General features: G+C 48.1%; 2 protein-coding genes across 9 annotated transcripts in view; one reads left to right on the top strand and one right to left on the bottom strand.

Moving 5' to 3' along the window:
• LOC104672833 (ovostatin-like) overlaps positions 1 to 5555 on the bottom strand; it is a 133334-nt gene extending 127779 nt beyond the window's left edge. The window contains exon 1 of the mRNA XM_030938899.1: positions 5481 to 5555. Within this exon, the coding sequence (XP_030794759.1) occupies positions 5481 to 5527 (47 nt within the window). The 5' untranslated portion in view covers positions 5528 to 5555. The remainder of the gene's footprint in view (positions 1 to 5480) is intronic.
• Positions 5556 to 6118: 563 nt separating this feature from the next.
• Positions 6119 to 18772, top strand: part of DDX11 (DEAD/H-box helicase 11) — a 29547-nt gene continuing 16893 nt past the window's right edge. For 4 of the 8 annotated variants that reach the window (XR_004059574.1, XM_030938901.1, XM_030938904.1 and 1 more), the window contains exons 1-5: positions 6119 to 6247; positions 10753 to 10827; positions 14791 to 15039; positions 15560 to 15646; positions 15946 to 16103. Coding sequence is in view for 7 of the 8 variants with exons in the window: in XM_030938901.1 (XP_030794761.1) it covers positions 6122 to 6247; positions 10753 to 10827; positions 14791 to 15039; positions 15560 to 15646; positions 15946 to 16103 (695 nt within the window). In the remaining variant the exon portion in view is untranslated. Of the gene's footprint in view, positions 6368 to 10679; positions 10828 to 14790; positions 15040 to 15559; positions 15647 to 15945; positions 16104 to 18772 lie in introns of all 8 variants that reach the window. The other 4 variants (XM_010376697.2, XM_030938902.1, XM_030938903.1 and 1 more) reach the window with 3 other exon arrangements.

The raw sequence follows: 18772 nt of genomic DNA, 5'->3' as shown, positions 1-18772 counted from the left end.
ATCTTGTTTTCTGATGGCTGCAAAGATTTTCAGCTGTGTTTTCAGTGCTCTACAGAAGTATAGAGAATGGTGTCACAAACTCCCATGTGCCCATTCCCCACCACAGCAACTCACACCACCCGTGTTTTTCTGTCTCCTTACCTACATTGTCTCCCTGCCAGGATTATTGTGAATCAGATCCCAGACTTCTTATTGTTTCATCTATAAATATTTTGGTGCATATTTCTAAAATTCTTTTAAAATTGGAATATTTTTAAAAATTGTAGTGGACAAATTATAGAGTAAAATGCAAACTAGGCACAAATTTCTAAGATAAAGGAGATTCCAAGATTGTATAGAATAGAAAGGGCCTGAGCAACTCATCCAGACACCAGAGATTGCCAGTTCACTCTCATTTACCCATCCTAACTTCCAGCCCTACCCGTTTCAGAGGCTGAGCCATTTGTCCCAGGTCACATAGAGAATGATTGGGAACGTAGGAGAATCTCCAATTCAGGGCTCTTCCCACAGCCCGTGTTCCCTACACTGTTCTTGAATGTTCCCAAAGTCCTAAGAAAGAAAAGAGGTAGGGAGTGGGCATTGTGGCTACAGAGAAAGAGGAGTCGATATTTCCAACGTATATCAGAAGCAAAACTTGAACTCACCATTCACAGCCTTCCTTAGCACCAATAGCCAAACACCAATACCTGTGTTTTATACAGAATGCACTTCTGCCGACTCCCACTCTTGCTGTTTACACAAATTTGTTTCTGAATTACTGAAAACCTCCTGTGTGCCAGGTGATTCTCTAAGCCCTGGGGATGCTGCACTGAATTAAGCTGATGTCCCTGGCTTCGTGCAACTTACATTCTTTTTTTTTTTTTTTTTTTGAGGTGGAGTCTCGCTCTGTTGCCCGGGCTGGAGTGCAGTGGCCGGATCTCAGCTCACTGCAAGCTCCGCCTTCCGGGTTCACGCCATTCTCCTGCCTCAGCCTCCTGAGTAGCTGAAGTTACAGGCATCTGCCACCACACCCTGCTAATTTTTTTGTATTTTTAGTAGAGACGGGGTTTCTCCATGTTGGTCAGGCTGGTCTCGAACTCCTGATCTTAGGTGATCCACCTGCCTAGGCCTCCCAAAGTGCTGGGATTACAGGCGTGAGCCACCGTGACTGGCCCAAATGTGGACATTTCTTAAAGGTCATTCTCTGTTCCTCATTTGTTTTTCAAAAAATTGTAATAAAATATACACAATAAAATGTACCATCTTAACCCTGTTCAAATGTACACTTCATTCATGTTAAGCACATTCACATTGTTGTGTAACCAATCTCCAGAACTTTTCCTCTTATAAAACTGAAGTTCTTATACCCATAAAACAATTCCCTATTTGCCCCTCTTCCAGCTCCTGACAATCACTCTTCTACTTTCTGTCTCTATGAATTTGACTACTCTAGCAATCTCATGTAAGTGGAATCATACAGTATTTGTCTTTTGACTGGCTTTTTCATTGAGTATAATGTGATGGTTAATTTTATGTGTCAACTTGGCTGAGCCATCATACCCACACATTTGGCCAACATTATTCTGGGTGTTTCTGTGAAGGTGTTTTTTTTTTTTTTTAATGAGATTAACATTTAAATCAATGAACTCTAAGTAAACTAGATTAGCCTCTGTAATGTGGGTGGACCTCATCCAATTAGGTGAAGACCTTACTGGAGCAAAGACTGACCTCTCCTGAACAAGGAGTTGTGCCAGCAGACTGCCTTTGGACTTGAACTGTAACTCTTCCCTAGGTCTCCAGCCTGCCAGCCAATACAATCAGATTTTCATTCACCAATCCTCCACAACTGCAAGAGCTAATTCCTTAAACCTCTTTTTATCTCTGGGTAGACACAGACACACACACACACACACCCCCACACACACACCCTGCTGGTTCTGTTTCTCTGGAGAACACTAATAAAAATAATAGCCTCGGGGCTCATCCATGTGGTAGCCTGTCTCAGAACTTCCTTCCGAGACTGAGTCATATTCTGTTGTATGTATACACCACACTTTATCCATCCATCTATCGGTAGACACGTGGGTTGCTTCTACCTTTTGGCTGTTGCGAATAATGCTGTTATAAACACGGGTGTACAAAAGTCTCTTCAAGACACTGCTTTTACTTCTGTTGGTTATATATCCAGACGTGAAATTGCTGGATCATATGGCAATTCTATTTTTAATTTTTTTCCATCGTGGCTATACCATTTTACATTCCCACCAGCCATGTACAAAAGTTCTAATTTCTCTATATCCTTGCCATCATTTATTTTTTGTTTTGTTCCTTTTGGGGTTTTTGAGGTTCTTTCCTTCTTTCTTTCTTTTTGATTTTTGTTTTGTTGAGACTGGGTCTTGCTGTGTCACTCAGACTGCAGTGCAACGGTGCCGTTATGACTCACTACAGCCTTGAACTCCTGGGCTCACACAATCCTCCTACCTCAGCCTCCTGGGTAGCTGGGACTACAAGTGTGTGTCACCATTCCCCTGTAATATTTTTTAAAATTTTTTGTAGAGGTCTGGTCTCACTATGTTAGCCAGGATGGTCTTGAACACAAGTGATCCTCTCGCCTCAGCTTCCCAAAGTGCTGGAATTGCAAGTATAAGCCACTGTGCCTGGCTCTGTGTGTGTGTGTGTGTGTGTGTGTGTGTGTGTGTGTGTGTGTATGTGTAATAGTAGCTATCCTAACGGGTTGCAGTGGTACCTCATTGTGGCTTTGAGTTGCATTTTCCCAATGACTGGGATGTCGAGCATCTTTTCACGTGCCTGTGGGCCATTTGCACATCATTTTTGGAGAAATATCTATTTAAGTATTTTGCCCATTTTTTAATCAGATTGTTTTCATGTTGCTGAGATATAGAAGTTCTTTATATATTCTGGTTATTAACCCCTTGTCAGATAGATGATTTACAAATACTTGCTCCCATTCTGTAGGTTGACTTTTCGCTCTGTTGATCTTGTCCTTCAATGCACAGAAGTTCTAGCTTTTGTTGTTGTCCAGTTCATCTATTTGTATGTTATTTTACAAATCCCTCAACTCATCATCAATATTTTTATTTTTGCTGCCTGTGCTTTTGGTGTCATAACCAAGGAATCATTGCCAAATGCAACGTCATAAAGTATTTCCCCTCTGTTTTATTCCACCAGTTTTATAGTTTTACAGCTTGCTTTTAACTTTACTGTTTAACTTCATTTTAACTTTAGAAAATCAATTTTAAGTTAATTTGGATATATCGTATAAGACAAGGATCCTACTTCATTCTTTTATATGTGGATACCTCTTTCCTTTTGGAAACTTCCTTTCAGCAATCTTACTACCTCCATAGCTTTAGTTTAGATGTTTTTGTTGTTTCCCAGGGGTGATCAAATCCATATATCCAGATTTTACCACCTTCCTGAGTTCTACTCCCCCATTTTAAACACTACTGAAAATTTAGTTTGACTAAGTATATCAACCTATTATGTGAAGAAATAATATGTCCCACCCCACTATGGTGTGGCTTAATGAGCTAAAGTAATATATCAAGATAGACATAATAATCCAAGAAACTAGGGTTCAGAGAAGCAAATATGATTAGGGTACATCTTGCACTGTTCCAGAGTGAGGCATGTGGGGCCTTGGGGACAGAACAATATGGTCTCTAATGATGTTTCCTCTTATAGCACAGGCACATTTCATGAGTCTTTCCCACTACTAGGTGTTACAGTTTGGATATGGTTTGTTTGGCTCCACTAAGTCTCATGTTGAAATCTGATTTCCAGTGTTAGAGGTGGCATCCGGTGGGCGATGTTTGGACCATGAGGGTACATCCCTCATGAAAGGCTTGCTGCCACTATGGCAGGAGTGACTGAGTTCTCACTCTCAGCTCCCGAGAGAATTGCTTGTTGAAAACAAACTTGCACGTTCTACACGCTCTCTTTCTAGAAGAGGATCTTAGGAAATTTATAATAAAAGCAGAGGAATGCTGAAACCAAACCCAATTCATATCGGTAATAGCTACCATTTGTTAAGCTTCCACAATGACATGTTAGATGTTAAGCCTTTTATGTTACCAGGACTATCTCATTTATCTCCTAAGAATTCTAGAACATAAGTTCTATTATTACCTTTATTTCATTCATGAGAAAAGCAGAGACTCAGAAGGCTTAAGTCATACGCCAAGGTCATCCAGCTAGTTAAATGGTGGAGTTGGGAATCTGGATCCAGGCAGTCAGACTTTATTAGAACATGTACTTAAAATTAGCAAGAAGGAATGAGAACAACAACAACAACAACAAAAAAAAAAAACATTAAAAAATGCTGGCTGAAGAAAACTAAAACAATGTACAATATTTAGCTGTGAGATCACTAGCAGTGAAGGCAAAGAAGAATGCGTAATGGGTTTCTATAGCTCTCACTGTCCGGTTATAGAAAATATTTCTACATTAGTACAAGAACTTTTCTTCCTAGCCCTGAGTTTTGAGAGGAGTTTATGAAGGTCTCTGAGTTCATTCAATCAATGGCATCATCTAAGGCTGTTTAATAATAAATGCCGAGGTAGTCCACATAAGGAACTTTTGCCTTTACCTTTGAGACAAAGCCCAGGGCCTCATGTTAGGAGTACAGCTCTCTAAATATAAGCCTCCAGGGAGGATGGAGGGACACAATCCAGATTTACAGCCTGGTGGGAATGGCCTTTGTCCTCTCCATGTCTATTGCCACTCTTGAGGTACTGCTTGCTTCTGGTCTCCCCACCAAACCATCCTTCACACTGCTTCCAGCTTAATATTTCCAAGACATTGCATTTGCAAATCCACTCCTCTGTTTAAAAAGGTTTCAGTGACTTGCAACTTGTCTAAAGTGTGAAGTCTAAATTTATTAGCTTGTTGTTTAAAGCCTTCTACAACCAGACCCCGAGCGACCTTCACGTCCTATCACTTTCTATTCCTCCAATGGTGCTTCTTAAACTGGACGATTCATATCCTAGGAGTGTGGCTGTGTGGGATGGTGTTTGAAGCAATAGGGTAAAAAACCTAGTGTACCTTCTATTCTAGAGATGTCAATTTACCAGACAACAGTTATTTTAAAACTCTGTTTTTATGCAAAAACAAACACAGATGTTATAGGGTAGAATGCAACATTTTTATGGGCCTGTGAGCCACCTGTACATCTTCTTTGGAGAAAAGTGTATTTAAGTACTCTGCCCATGAATTCTAAACTTAAAACTAAGACTTCAAAGACCCTCTAAGGATTCTGCTGGCTACATCCCAAGACCCTGAAGGGTATTACTTCTTCGCCCTCTCCAAACTGCCCAGTAAGGAAGCAGGTGACAAAAAAAAACTGACCCTGTAATCACCTTTTGTAAATTCCCACCTCCAAGCTTTTTGACAGCTTGTTAACACTGGCTCCTCTCCCCAGAGGCCTTTCCTTCAAGTCCCAGCAACTCCCCCTGACCCTGCTGGGAAGGCGCACCAATTACCTGTCATTCCAGGAAAGCTCGTAGCATAAGATGCTCCCATTGATCATCTGCCAGAACCAGACTTTCTGAAAAGTTCTTAAAGACCAGCTAGTCCAGTCCCTCACTGAATAAAGGAGAAGCAAAGTCCAGGGAGGTGAGGTGATGCGTTGTCCTCCTAATTAGCAGGTAAGCTCCAGGCAGGGCTGGGTCTTCCGGGCTCTCTGCAAGGTCGTGCCCCGCAGGGGGCAGAAACGATTTCATCAACTCGTCATCTAAACGGCCTTTCACTGACACTGTCTCTCCGCGTGGAGGAGCCGCTGGGATACGCAGTGCAGGTGTCGTCCGTTTCAGAGGTAAAATAACCGAGCTGCGGATCTCCAGAGGCCGACTAGAGCCGGGACCAGAAGACAGGTTTCCCGTTTCGGGGACAGCGCCCGTCCCTGGGCGTTGGAACATCGGCTGATGTTTCATCTGGTCAGGCAACTGTCCAGCGCTTCGTATACCTGGCGCTAATCGGAGGGGATTAATCACACACCCGGCAGCTGGCGGAAAGCAGCGGGAGGAGGAACCGAGCCCTGAGGTTGAGATCCAAGTTCCGAGCGCGCAAACCACGCCCCTCCGGATTACGGCGGCTGCGTGTTCGCGCGCGTCCTGGAGTGCGCATGCGCAGCGGCGGGGGTTGTTCCGGCAGCCTTTCATTGACGGGAGCCGCCAGTTTCAAATGCAGCCGTGTTTGCCCCGACTCCCTGGGCCTGGCTTTCAGCGCAGCAATTCTGCCGGCGAAGAAGGTGAGCGCAGTGCTGCGTGGCGGCAGAGCTGAGGACGAGGAGCAGCGGGACAAGGGAGGGCGACTTTGGTGAAATCGCAAACTAGGCGTCTGTTCCGGCGCGGGACCCCTGTATGCAAAGGTGGGTGGCCAGTTCGGAGCGGGAAATCATTCCGGAAGTGGAGGGCGGGGCCAGCGTGATTGACAGGCGGGAACCCTGTGCGGGGACTGGGCAGACCTACGAAGGTTGTGCCTGCGGTGGAACTGGGCGGGGCGCAGGAGTCGGTATTAACAGCAGCCACGCGTTTGGTTCTTACTTTTGGCCCAGCTATGTTGAGCTTTCATGGATTATCTAACGTAGATAAGACACTGCAGCAGTGAGTGAGCACTGTGATCCACCTGTCGCTTACAGATGCAGAAACTGAGTCCCAGAGATACTAACTTTAGCAAGGATACAGCTGGGATCCTAAACTTGGCAATCTGAGCCCAGAGCCAATAAAGTTAAGGGCTCCATGGCTCTAGCTTCCCTTAGGGCCGGAATCGAGGCGGAGCAGGGTACAGTACAGAGGCCAGGGATAAGTGCAGTTGACCAGATTGTTGACGGAAATGTCATAAACGTGGACTGAAATGCTAATAAGCCGCTGGTTGGGTTCCACACAGGGTGCGAGCTCAGGATGCAGGTGGGAGGGGAGACAGGGCCAGAGCAAGGTGGGAATGTGGGTTTTGTGGGCCAGGCCATCCTCCAGCTGGTGGAGCACCAGAGCACTGCAGTGTGTGGCCCTGGCTTAACAGCAGTGCGGAAAAGCTTTTCTCTTGGGGCTGTGGTGCTTTCCAGGTGTGTGAAGTTAAAACATTTTAGGGCCATATGGTAGGTAGTACCTGCCACATAGTTGTTTTGGTCAGCCCCGGCTGCCATAACAAAAGACCATAAACTGGGTGGCTTCGACACAGAAATGTGTTTTCTCACAGTCCCAGAGGCTTGGGACGTCCAAGATCAATGTGGGGAGGACACAGTTGAGCCCATAGCAATAGTCTGTACTCAGTAATGAGTGATAATTGGGGACCGAAGAAAATGAACCCTTTAAGAACTAACTTGGGCCGGGTGCGGTGGCTCACGCCTGTAATCCCAGCACTTTGGGAGGCTGAGGCGGGTGGATCACGAGGTCAGGAGATCGAGACCATCCTGGCTAACCCGGTGAAACCCCGTCCCTACTAAAAATACAAAAAAATTAGCCGGGCGTGGTAGCCGGTGCCTGTAGTCCCAGCTACTCGGGAGGCTGAGGCAGGAGAATGGGGTGAACCTGGGAGGCAGAGCTTGCAGTGAGCCGAGGTCGCGCCACTGCACTCCAGCCTGGGCGACAGAGGAAGACTCCGTCTCAAAAAAAAATAAAAGAAAGAAAAGAACCAGTATGTTCCTGAAGTGCTTTCACAACTCTTAGCTCGTTTAATGAGCATGAGATTTACTGTCCTGGTGTGTGCCTTGGCACTGGGAGGTCATGGTTGTCCGCTGTCCACACAGCCAACCTGAAGAGGGCTGAACAAGTCACTGCAAATGTTTTCAATCTGGCTTAGTGAATCCGTTTTACTCAGATTTATCTAAATCTCTATGATTTAGCCTGTGCTGCTTCTGGAATAATGAGATCCATAATTACCACTGACGGGGAAATGAAATAATACTTCATGTTTCTTCTGTATTGTTGAGTATTGTCATTCTAAGAGTTTGGTAACCAAGTCTGTCTTTTTTATCCCATTTACCCTGGTGGGAGGAAAAGTGAGGAGATACAAAGCTTCAGGTGCCGTGGCCGTCTGGCAGGTGTGGTTCAAATCCTGAGTTCAAGCACTTGCTGAGTGACCTTGGGCAAGTCACTTAAGTTTACTGAGTCTCAGTTTCTTTCTTTATGAAATAGAGCTTATAAAAATACTGACCACACAGGCTTGTTGTGGGGTTATGTGAAAACGGTTCGAAACCATTAAAGAACTGGCCATTTAACTAGATAGGTATTGAAGTCATGGGACCTCCATTACCCAGCCTTGGAACAGAAACCTTTACTTATACAGCCCGCATGTCTGGCTGGCTACTCATTCGTTCATCACATTTTTGTTGAATGCCTATGAGGTGTTGAAGCACCTCGTTCTGAGTCCTGGAGCCAGAGAAGAACAAGATAGACAAGTTTTCTGTATTTATGGAACTTACATTCCAGTGAGAAAGAATAGATAGGTTCAGATGGTCCCAAGAGCTATGAATAAGTTAAATACAGAGTAATGTGACTTTTAAAAAGTGACTTAGAGCAAGCTAGGAGTTGAGGAGTGGGGGTGGTGTTTGACCACTGTCCAGTGGCCAGACAGCCGGAGAGCCTTCTCTGAGGAGGTGAGCCTGAGCCGAGGCCTGGATGTTGAGGACTCCTCCTTTTCCAGGCCAAGGGGCGCAGCATATGCAAGACCCAAGCTGAGTAGATGAGGCTGGGAGCCTGACCGGTATCAGGCTGACCAGTGTTCTGTCTGGAGAGGAGCTAATGGTCAGCTTTTTCTCTTGGGATTCAGAACAGGGAGACACCAAGACTTTTTATTTGGCAGTGGGAGCCAAAGCTGAAAGGTCCAGGGACTGACGAGGCCACGTGCAAGCTCAAGTGTGGGGTAAGCAGAAACCGAGTGCGCCGAGGGATTGAGATTGTGGCGTGTCCGGCACCTGGCTGAGCAGGAGAGTGAAGCCCGTGGGTGTGTGTTGCTGGTGACGTTCCTGGAGCTGTCTTGAAGTCTGAGCTACCTTGGCGGTTTAGTCTGCTTCTGTTTTTGGCTTTCCCAGATAGTTTCAATTCTTACTCTCAGTTTGTGAACGTCCCTTCAGTGAACCTCCCTTTACTTATGCTGGATATCTCTTGCAACCGGATGAGCTTCACTAAAGCACAGTCATTTGGACCTGGATTCGAATCCCTGGTTTTCCACTTTTTAGCTGTGACTTTGCGCAATTAATTTCTATAAGAATCATTATCCGATAGCTGTATCCTTATAGTGTTGTACAGATTAAATGAGATAAGAAAAGCAAAAGACCGTGTAGAGTGTTTAACATGTAGCAGATACTCAAAATTTGTTAGGTACCGTTCTTCCCCTTCCTTCATGTGTTAAAGCTTTTTTAGTCCATACCCGTCTCTCGGGATTGAATTGTCATAGTGTTTTTTAATTACCCTTCTTGTAATTATTCCTCTACCTCTGTAGTCATGTTTTTCTTTTTTCATTTTTTCTTGTCCCCAGAATGTCTGACAAAACAGCCAGATACACCTCTGTAAAGACAGAGCGTAAAATAGTGCTAGTTCTGTGAGTTCTCTCTTCTTGTGCAAATCCATAAACTGCCACCAATCTGTAGTGATGTTAATTGCCCCTAAACCGAAGAGCATCGTGGCAACTACCTTTCCCCTCGTAAACATAGTGACACTATCACTACTCTTATTAAGGCCAAAGTTATAAAGATGGGCTCTCGATCTATTAGTATTAATAAAATAGGTTTGGGACTTACTAACATTTGTGCTTAGAAGAGACAGACCTGGCAAATAGCTTGGAGAAGTGAATTCTAAAGAGAGAGGTGTGGGAACCAGGATGGAAGAGTCAGGCCTCCAGATGGTGATTCAAGGAAGAAAGGAGAGATAAACACTGTCTCAGAGATAATTAGGTTCAGAAGAGGAGAAAAAAAAGATGACGTCGACGTGGAGCAGAGTTTTTCTTAGACCTTAGCCTAGCAAGGAAAGAGAAATGCCTGGTCTCAGTACTGGAAAGCTGTTCCAGCCAGAGCTCCGTGACTGTGAAGAGAGCTCTTCTGTCTGGAGCCAAACAGAAAGTTCATACGTCTTGAGGCCAGAAAAATTAGTAGGAGGCGGCTCTGGCTGGTGCTGGAAATGGAGGCTAGGATGAACTAAGGAGCAAACTAAAGATACTTATAAGGATGTGTACGTTAACTTGCGCCATCCAAACAAGCTGTGCTCATGGTCCTCTGCCTGTAAGTCATGATTTTCCAGGACTTCACAACGGGATAAAGTGAAGTCACTTCGGCTTGTGAATGTGCACTGCAGAGAAGTGGGAGAAGAAAGTAATTATAAGCAACACCCTAGATCCTAGGGGTGCTCGTCTTTGAGAAGAGAGCTCTAAGCCTTTTGTAGAGGCATTAGAAAGGTGTCGGAGCCACGGTGAAATGGCAGGGGAGATTCGGTTTAGGGGCTTTCGTGGTCTGCATTCTGCTCGAGTCATTCGTTACATGTCGCTAGGTGGATCGCGTGATTCTGGTATGGCCTCATGCGGACCTGCGAAGGACGGAAAGAACATGGTCTCTGCTTCCCAGAAAAATGTACAACCCAAGGAGAAATTTGGTAACAAGTGTGGAAACGGCTCGTAGATACTGCTGCAGATTTCAAGCCACTTCTTCCTGGACCATGAGAGAGCTAACATGTTGTATTTATTTTTCCTAGGTCCATGGCTAATGAAACACAGAAAGTTGGTACCATCCATTTTCCTTTTCCCTTCACGCCCTATTCCATCCAGGAAGACTTCATGGCAGAGCTTTACCGGGTTTTGGAGGCTGGCAAGATTGGGATATTTGAGAGTCCAACCGGCACTGTGAGTATGAATAGTGAGAGATACTGATAAAGACAACGTAACGGCAGCCGTGCTAGCTTTTCCTGTTTGCCTGTCCGGAGATTTTCATAGTTTGAAGTTGGGCAGAGTAGTCTCAGTTTATCTTTCTGGGTAATAGTCACTTCCTCTATTAAAGTCTTTTTTTTTTTTTTTTTTTTTTTTTTTTTGTGAGACGGAGTCTCGCTCTGTCGCCCAGGCTGGAGAGCAGTGGCGCGATCTCAGCTCACTGCAAGCTCCACCTCCCGGGTTCACACCATTCTTCTGCCTCAGCCCCCCAGTAGCTGGGACTACAGGTGCCCGCCACCAAGCCCAGCTAATTTTTTTTTTTGTATTTTTAACAGAGACGGGGTTTCACTGTGTTAGCCAGGATGATCTCTATCTCCTGACCTTGTGATCCGCCCGCCTCGGCCTCCCAAAGTGCTGGGATTACAGGCGTGAGCCACCGTGCCCGGCCTAAAGTCTTAAACATAGTTCCATGGTCCGAGAAAAATTAGGCTGAAGTCATTGGTGCCTTCCTATTATGGTAGATGATACGGCTTTCTTACAAACTCTTTTCCCCCTCTTTCCCCATCCTTCAAATGTAATTCTAAGTTTTAGTCTCTGCTGAGTGAACCAGTGTGTTATTACATTTTGAGCATAATTTTGTCTTGAACAATATGTCTTAATACTCTGTTTTTTCAGAGTTAATAAGTGCCTTTTTAAAGTTAGTTCAGTTTTTAATATACCTATGCCAGTTCCTCCCACATCATCCAGTGGCCTCTCAGTACAATTTTCCATACAGAAAATTCCTGTCTTAGTCGGCCAGGACTGCCATAGTAAAATACCATAGACCGGGTGACTTAACAGGATTTTATTTCTCACCATTCTGGAGGCTGGAAAGTTGAAGATCAAGGTTCTGGCAGGGTTCTGGTTCTGGGGAGGGGGTCCCTTCCTGGCTTGCAGATGGCTGCCTTCTTGCTGTGGAACAAGCAAAAAAGAGGAGGAGAAAAACAGATCTTTGGTGTCTTTCTCTTTTATGAGGACGAGGGCTGTTCCCTTACTGCTGCTCCCTTATGACCTCCTTTACCCTTAAAGGCCGGATCTGTAGTAAAGTCCCATGGCGCGATTGGGATTTCAACATATGTTTGTTAAGATGGGGAGTCTCACTGTGTGGCCCAGGCTGGTCTCGAACTCAAGCGATCCTAGCCTCTCAAGTAGCTAGTGGCTGGCAAGATCCGAGATTACGGGTGCACACCACCATACACAGCTTCTTTTGTTTTGTTTTTGTTCTTGGAAAACATTTTTTTTAACATGCATTTTGGTGGGGATACAATTTAATCCACAGCAGTGACCAATTCCATTTTTACCGTGGAGCCCTCCTGGAATCCTCTGTCCTTTCCCTGTCATTTGAATTAGTTACTCCTCAGACTGACTTGACAGATTTCAGCATGAGTGTTGCTGGGGACAGACAGCCGCACCCACACCACAGCAGGGTATATGTCCATTTGGAGGCTTTCCTCAAACGTCTGGCGGCCCTGGACTGCCTGTGTATGCTGAAGAACAGGGTACAGAAAGACTGAGTCTGCAGGGCAGGCTGGCTGTGGCTGCCAGGCTGGGCTCCTTTGTTGGGGGCCTTCAGTTGCCAGCATATCTGTGGGATTTTCCCTAGAGTCTTCGGTCTTCCCTCTAAGCTCTGGCCCAGCAGGTACAAGGGCTGAAATCTGACAGCCAGTCTTCCTAGAGGTAGTCTGGGGAAGAGGCTCCAGGTGGAGAGTCCCCCTCAGTACCTGCTTTCAGCCTGGGCCTCCTCCCCTTCCCCCTTGCCTCCTCACTCTGCCTGTTGCCTCCAGGGCTCTCCTAGCTCAGCTTCCCCTGAGAGCCCACTTCCTGTCTTCTGCAAGGAGCAGGAGCAGGGATTGCAACCTGGGGATCTAATTGTTCTTGAAAAGAATTTCAATCCGTCCCTTTGTTTTCAGTGACCTGCCTTTCCTATCACTTCCTGAGTCTTTCTGAGAGTGAATAGGGGAAGTCTCTGGGGACACTTGGGCTTGAGTGTCTCTGCCAAATCACTTCCATGTCTCTGTCTTCTTTCCCTCTCTCCTAAAACATATTACTCCTTCCACTTTCTTTGTTTTTGTGGGTGTAAGCCTCCATATTACTTTGGTTAATTTTAGTGTGCTTTGGGACACAGATGAGTGCATGTTCATTCTGCCTTGTTTATTTTAATTTTAGAGACAGGGTGTCGCTCTGCTGCCCAGGGCAGAGTGCAGTGTTAAGATCATGGTTCACTGCATGGATCATTCGACCTTCTGGTGTCCAGTGATCCTCCCACCTCAGCTTCCTGAGCAGCTGGGACTATAGGTGTGCACCATCACACCTGGCTAATTTTTTAACTTACAGAAATGAGATCTCACTATGCTGCTCAGGCCGGTGGTCTTAAACCCCTGGGCTCAAGCAGTCCTCCTGCCTTGGCCTCCCATAGTGCTGGGATTACAGGCATGAGCCACTGCACCTGACCCCTTTCACCTTGTTTAGCCTGACAACCCATCTTTCTCCCTCTCAGGTCTTTCCATCTCAGTCTTCTGCACTCCAGGCTTCCGCGTCTTCTTCCTCTGCTCAGTCAGAGCTTCCTCGAGGCTCTGACTCCTGTGCTGCACTGCTGCCCCAACCCTGGTCAAACTAGGTATTTCACCCCGCCCCGGATCCTCTGAGATCCCCTGTGGGTTCAGCAGGCTGGAAGAGCTGACTGCCTGGAGCAGAAGGCATGGGCTCCTCCAGAGACTCCCCTGAGCTGAGTCCCCCTGTGGATACCAGGGCCACCTCCTTGTGGTGCTCCCTGAAGGGTCCTCTCCGGAAGAACTGTATTGGTTCCCTGGAGCTGCCAGAGGAAAGCTTCACACACTGGGGCTTAAACAACAGAAACTGACGTCCCACGGCGCTGGAGGCTGGAGACTGAGATCAAGGTGTCCGCATGCCTGGTCCCTTCTGAGGGTCGCGAGGAAAAGATGTCTTCAGGCCCCTTTCCTTGGCTTATAGGTGGCGTCTTCTTGGGTGTCGTCACATCACCTGCCTTCTGTGCATGTGTGCATCCACGTGTCCCCTTTCTAATAAGGATATTCACCCTTCAGGCTGGGGCCCGTCCTAATAGTCTCATCTTAACTGATTACATTTGCGATGGTCCTATTTCCAGTAAGGCCACATTCTGAGACACTGGGGATTAGGACTTCAACATAGGAATTTAGAGGAATACAATTCAATCAAGCTCACGGAAAATTCTGGTCGTAAGTCAAGAGTAGTGTTTTCCAGTTTGTGTGCGGAGGCGCACACCTATAGTCCCAGCCACTTGGGAGGCTGAGGCCAGAGAATTGTGTGAGCCCAGGAGTTCCATACCAGCCTGGGCAACACAGCAAGACCTCCTCTCAAAAACAGACAGAGAGAGTGGTGTCCTCTAGAGTGATTAGTTTGCTTTAAAAAATAAAAAAAATAAAAAAACATGTAAACCTTGGCCCTCGTGACTAATCATCCTGTATCCGCACAGGAGCTGCATGAAGGCTGAGTGGCTGCTAGGCTCCGCGTTGGCAAGTGCATGGGATTTCTTGCTTAGCATTTGGGGGCCTTAATTCTTTTGGGGGGCTTTTTGTCTAATGTCTCACCTTCTAATTATGTGCGATATTTACATATAATCTGATAAACTGCTTTAAATTTGTTTTCAGAACAGTGAGCTGGATAATTAAAGAAGCTCTTTCCTGCTGCTTGGGCCCAGTTTTCATTTCTTCCTTCTTTTCTGTTTTTCCTGGCTATTCTAATGCTAATTTCCTTCCTTTCCTTTCCTTTCCTAGGCTGGTCTTACAGCATCCTCTCATATGTACAGCCAGACCTTCTTTCAAGCTTTTATTAAAATGGGGAAAGGTCATGTGGGAAGCTTTGTTGTTTTCCTGTTTCTGAAGATCATTTTTCTTTCTGCAGGGAAAGTCCTTAAGTCTTATTTGTGGAGCCCTCTCCTGGCTCCGTGACTTTGAACAGAAGAAGCGTGAAGAAGAGGCACGACTCCTTGAAACGGGAACTGGCCCCTTACATGATGAGAAAGACGAATCCCTGTGTCTGTTGTCTTCCTGCGAAGGGGCTGCAGCCACCCCGAGGCCTGCTGGAGAGCCAGCCTGGGTTACTCAGTTTGTGCAGAAGAAAGAAGAGAGGGACCTGGTGGATCGACTGAAGGTGAGACCAGGGGTATCCAGAAGTGGGAGTGATGGAGGAAACATGGCTTCAGCAATTGTTCTGGGGCGATTCCGAGACTCAGGTAGTGTGTGTTCCTCTGCTGTTGCCGTGCCTCTCAGCTCTTCCATCAGCTCCTTGTGTCGACGGTGCTGCCCTGCTGCTATCTTTTTTGAGCTGGAGGTCAGCAGGCCTTCTCCACACAAGGAACTGTTGGTTCCCATTTATTACTCACCTGGGAAAGGACCTGTTCATCGCCATTGGCAACATGGTTCAATGGCTGCAAATGGATCTGATGGAGAGCGTGTGGCTTTGGGAGGAGTGTGCAGCCTTCCGCAGTGAGCAGTGAGGCTGGGACCTGCAGGGTTGAGGTCCCGGGAGTGGATGCGGCAGCTCTTGAGTGCTGGCTGGGGAAGGAGAGCTGCCCCAGGTGAGGAGGCACCGGGCTGAGCGGCCCAGACTCCTTAGGAGAGGCCTGGTTTAGGGCTTCCTGGTGATTTTCCTTCATGTCTGCCTCCTTTAGGCGGAGCAGGCCAGGAGGAAGCAGCGAGAAGAACGCCTGCAGCGGCTGCAGCACAGGGCGCAGTTCAAATATGCAGCCAAGCGCCTGGTGAGCCTCATTTCTTGGGGGGCAGGATTTTATGTCCAGGCAGGGTCGCTCTGCTTGGAGGCTCATGGATGCGTGGCCAGGGCCTCAGTCTCCCCTCCATAATCCTCACTGGCCATGTGCTCCCGTACAGGAGCTGGGCTGTGAGCGGTTGAGGCGTGGATCCTGCGAGTAGACCTCTCTCCAGCCAGGCAGCCAGGCCCATGTGAATGGGCGTGGTGTGCTTTGTATCTGGCACGTGGGAGGTGGGTACTGGTGCTGAGACTTCTTCCTCCCTCCCCACCTCCACTACTCCTGTCCAGAGGCAGGAAGAAGAAGAAACGGAGCATCTCCTCCGCCTCAGCAGAGAGATGCTAGAGACAGGCCTGGGGGCTGAGCGGCCGGAGCAGCTGGAGTCTGGGGAGGAGGAGCTGGTCCTTGCCGAATACGAGAGCGATGAGGAGAAAAAGGCGGCGAGCGGGTGAGACAGAGGCGGCAGCGCTACCGTGCCCCAGGCCAGGGCACACTCTTGAAGACAGCTCTTTCCCTCATGCCACAGACGCCATGAAGCACCTGGTGAGAGGCATGGTGGCCTCTGCCCTCTGCTCTAAGCCGGGTCCTTCCTAGGATCCATGACTGCCAATGGCAGTGAGGACAGTCACTGGGCTGGCCTGTGTCCTCTCAGCTGTCCTCATGGCAGCTCAGGCAGGGCAGGAACATTTGGGTCTGTGCCTTATACACAAGGAGTCTCCGGCCCCACAAGGGGAGACACCTTGGCTGAGGCCACAAGCCTCGACAGTGGCCTGCTGGGCTGGAACTCGGCCGGCCTGGCTCTAGATCTCAGGCTCTGAGGCAGCTGACTGCGCTGGGTAACCTGTGAGGTGTCAACCGTCAAGGCGTCCTTAGCCTGAGCTTTCCTTCTGCCATAAGGCCTCTGTTGGTCCAGACTCGAGGTTTCCACTTGATGAGCCATGCGCTGCTGGGTGACTTAGCCCTGAGCAGGCCACCCAGGCCATTTCGGGCCCACAGGATCCCTGGTGACAGCCCTGTTCCCATTCACACTGGAACCTCACCACCATCCCTGAGTGTCTGCTCTGGGTGTGGCACTGTCCAGATGCTGTGGACGTAGAAGGGAAGAAGACATGGAGGGGACAGTTAATAGACATGAAAACAAATAGCACCTATGTGAAATCAGCGTGTTTGCCTACAAGGAAAACCAAACGGTGATGTGGATGGGGTGGGGGGCTGCACCTGGTGATGGGTCCCATGTGTCCCATGACACCCTGGCCACCGCATCTGTCAGAGGGTAACTGCAAGACCGGAGACCTTCTGTGGATGTTCCTGAAGGTTCATCCCCGGCCCTCACAGTCTGTCTGCAGGGCGCCTTCTGACGCCACCTCCAGCCTCCCTCCACCAGATGCCAGCATCCCCGCTGCCCTGACCTTCCTCCAGCATGCCAGGCCGTCCTCTGTCCTGTCCGAGGATTTGCTCATGCAACGTGCTGTGGCCAAACACCCTGCCCTCCTCCCTTGGCAGATGTCTTCCTCTCCTTTAAGGCCTGGCTCAGGTGTCATCTGGGTGGCCTCGGGTGTCAGCTTCTCTGTTTTGCTCACACGCCCGCTTGTGCTTCTGTTGTTGCCTCCTCTCCCTGGCTGGGCTCGAGCTGCTTCAGGCAGGAACCACGTCTTTATAGTTTTGTATTCCCAGAGCTGACCCAGCGTTTGGCGTAGGGGTGTGCTCAGTAAAATCGAGTTGATGTGAATGAGCAGATGCTGCCCCGTTCCAGTCCAGTAGTGTAATTCCAGGCTGCCCATGCAGATCTCGACTTCTGCCCCTGCCCAGGGCAGAGACCACCGTGCTGCTTTATGCCTCACTGGAGAGAGGCTCATAAACAGCTTGTGCTCCATGAACCCTTCCTGCCCGCCTCCAAGATCGTGTTTCTGCTACCCCTCCTCTTCCTTAGAGCCCGTGAGGACAAGGCAGAGAACTTGAGTGGAAGTGGAGGTGGCGAATATTACAGGAACAAAGTGCTCCTTCAGGTCTGGGCAAGAGCCATGGATCCTGTAGGTCAGCTTCCAGGGCTTGCCATGCCCTCGCGTTTCAGGAGATGACGTGAGCCTCAGAGGATCTGAGTTCTGAATAGAAAATTTTTGCTGTTCATTTCTTCACACACCCAGCCGCTCACTGAGCTCCTGCTGGCTTTGTCCAGCATGCGACATAAGATTGAATCCAAGCCTTTAAGATAGAGCTGCCTGCCCTTTAGTGACCATGAAGCCAAGCCTGTAATAATTACTCTTCTGATAAGCCAAGGCAATTGTGTTCTGCTTTGTTAGAAAGGAATTTCGAGGTGAACAAAAATGTTTTCTTTTTATGTGATGTTCCCATAGGTAGTGTGTGCCTGTCAGATGGTTTTGTGTTTCTAAGGAGCGTAGACTAGTAAAGCTGGCTCAGCTTCGGGCCATGGGATGCAGGGCTGTCCTCCCTGCCAACACCCAGTGCTGATGGACTCTTCCTGCGTTGCTGGAAAGGGCAGACTGAGGCGCTGACAGAAGAAGAGGTGTAACTAGTTGGTCATAAGTGAGAGCGTCCTCTGTTCACTCGGTCGGTCAGTTGTGACTTCATCCAGGAGATGGTCATGGGGTTCCTACCACATGCCAGGCTCTAGGTGAGGCCACAGGGATTCAGCAGAATCAAGGCTGACCTGGGTCCTCCCTTGTGGACATGACAGTCTGTAGGGAGATAGACTGAGAGAAAGCGATTTTGAATGAGATAGGTGTTAAGAGCAGGGGCCATGAATCTGTGTCAGAGCAGCCAGACCTACCAGGGAAGGTCAAAGAAGGCTTCCCGGAGGAGGTGACATTGCTGCTGCTATCTCAGAGTTGACTGGGAGCTGGTAAGGGGAGACAGCATTCCAGTCACAGAACATCCAAAGGCCCGAGGTGTTGAAGAGCAGATATCCCCCCCAGGACCTCAGACTGGTCCAGCTTGCTGGAGGGAGGGCAGAGAGGAGAGCAGCCTGCCATGACCCCCAAGGCTTCCAACTCAAGACTTGGGTTGGGGGTGCTGAGCCCCTTTCTCCTTTTTATATTTCCCCACCCACAGACCTAAGTGGCCATGGGAGGCTGGGGTTGGCATTTGCCTGGGGGAGTT

The sequence above is a fragment of the Rhinopithecus roxellana genome, chromosome 10 (assembly GCF_007565055.1).
Source record: "Rhinopithecus roxellana isolate Shanxi Qingling chromosome 10, ASM756505v1, whole genome shotgun sequence".
In the NCBI taxonomy this organism is placed as follows: Eukaryota; Metazoa; Chordata; class Mammalia; order Primates; family Cercopithecidae; genus Rhinopithecus; species Rhinopithecus roxellana.
Note: the sequence above shows the minus strand (reverse complement) of the source record. Positions and strands in the feature narration are given on the sequence as shown.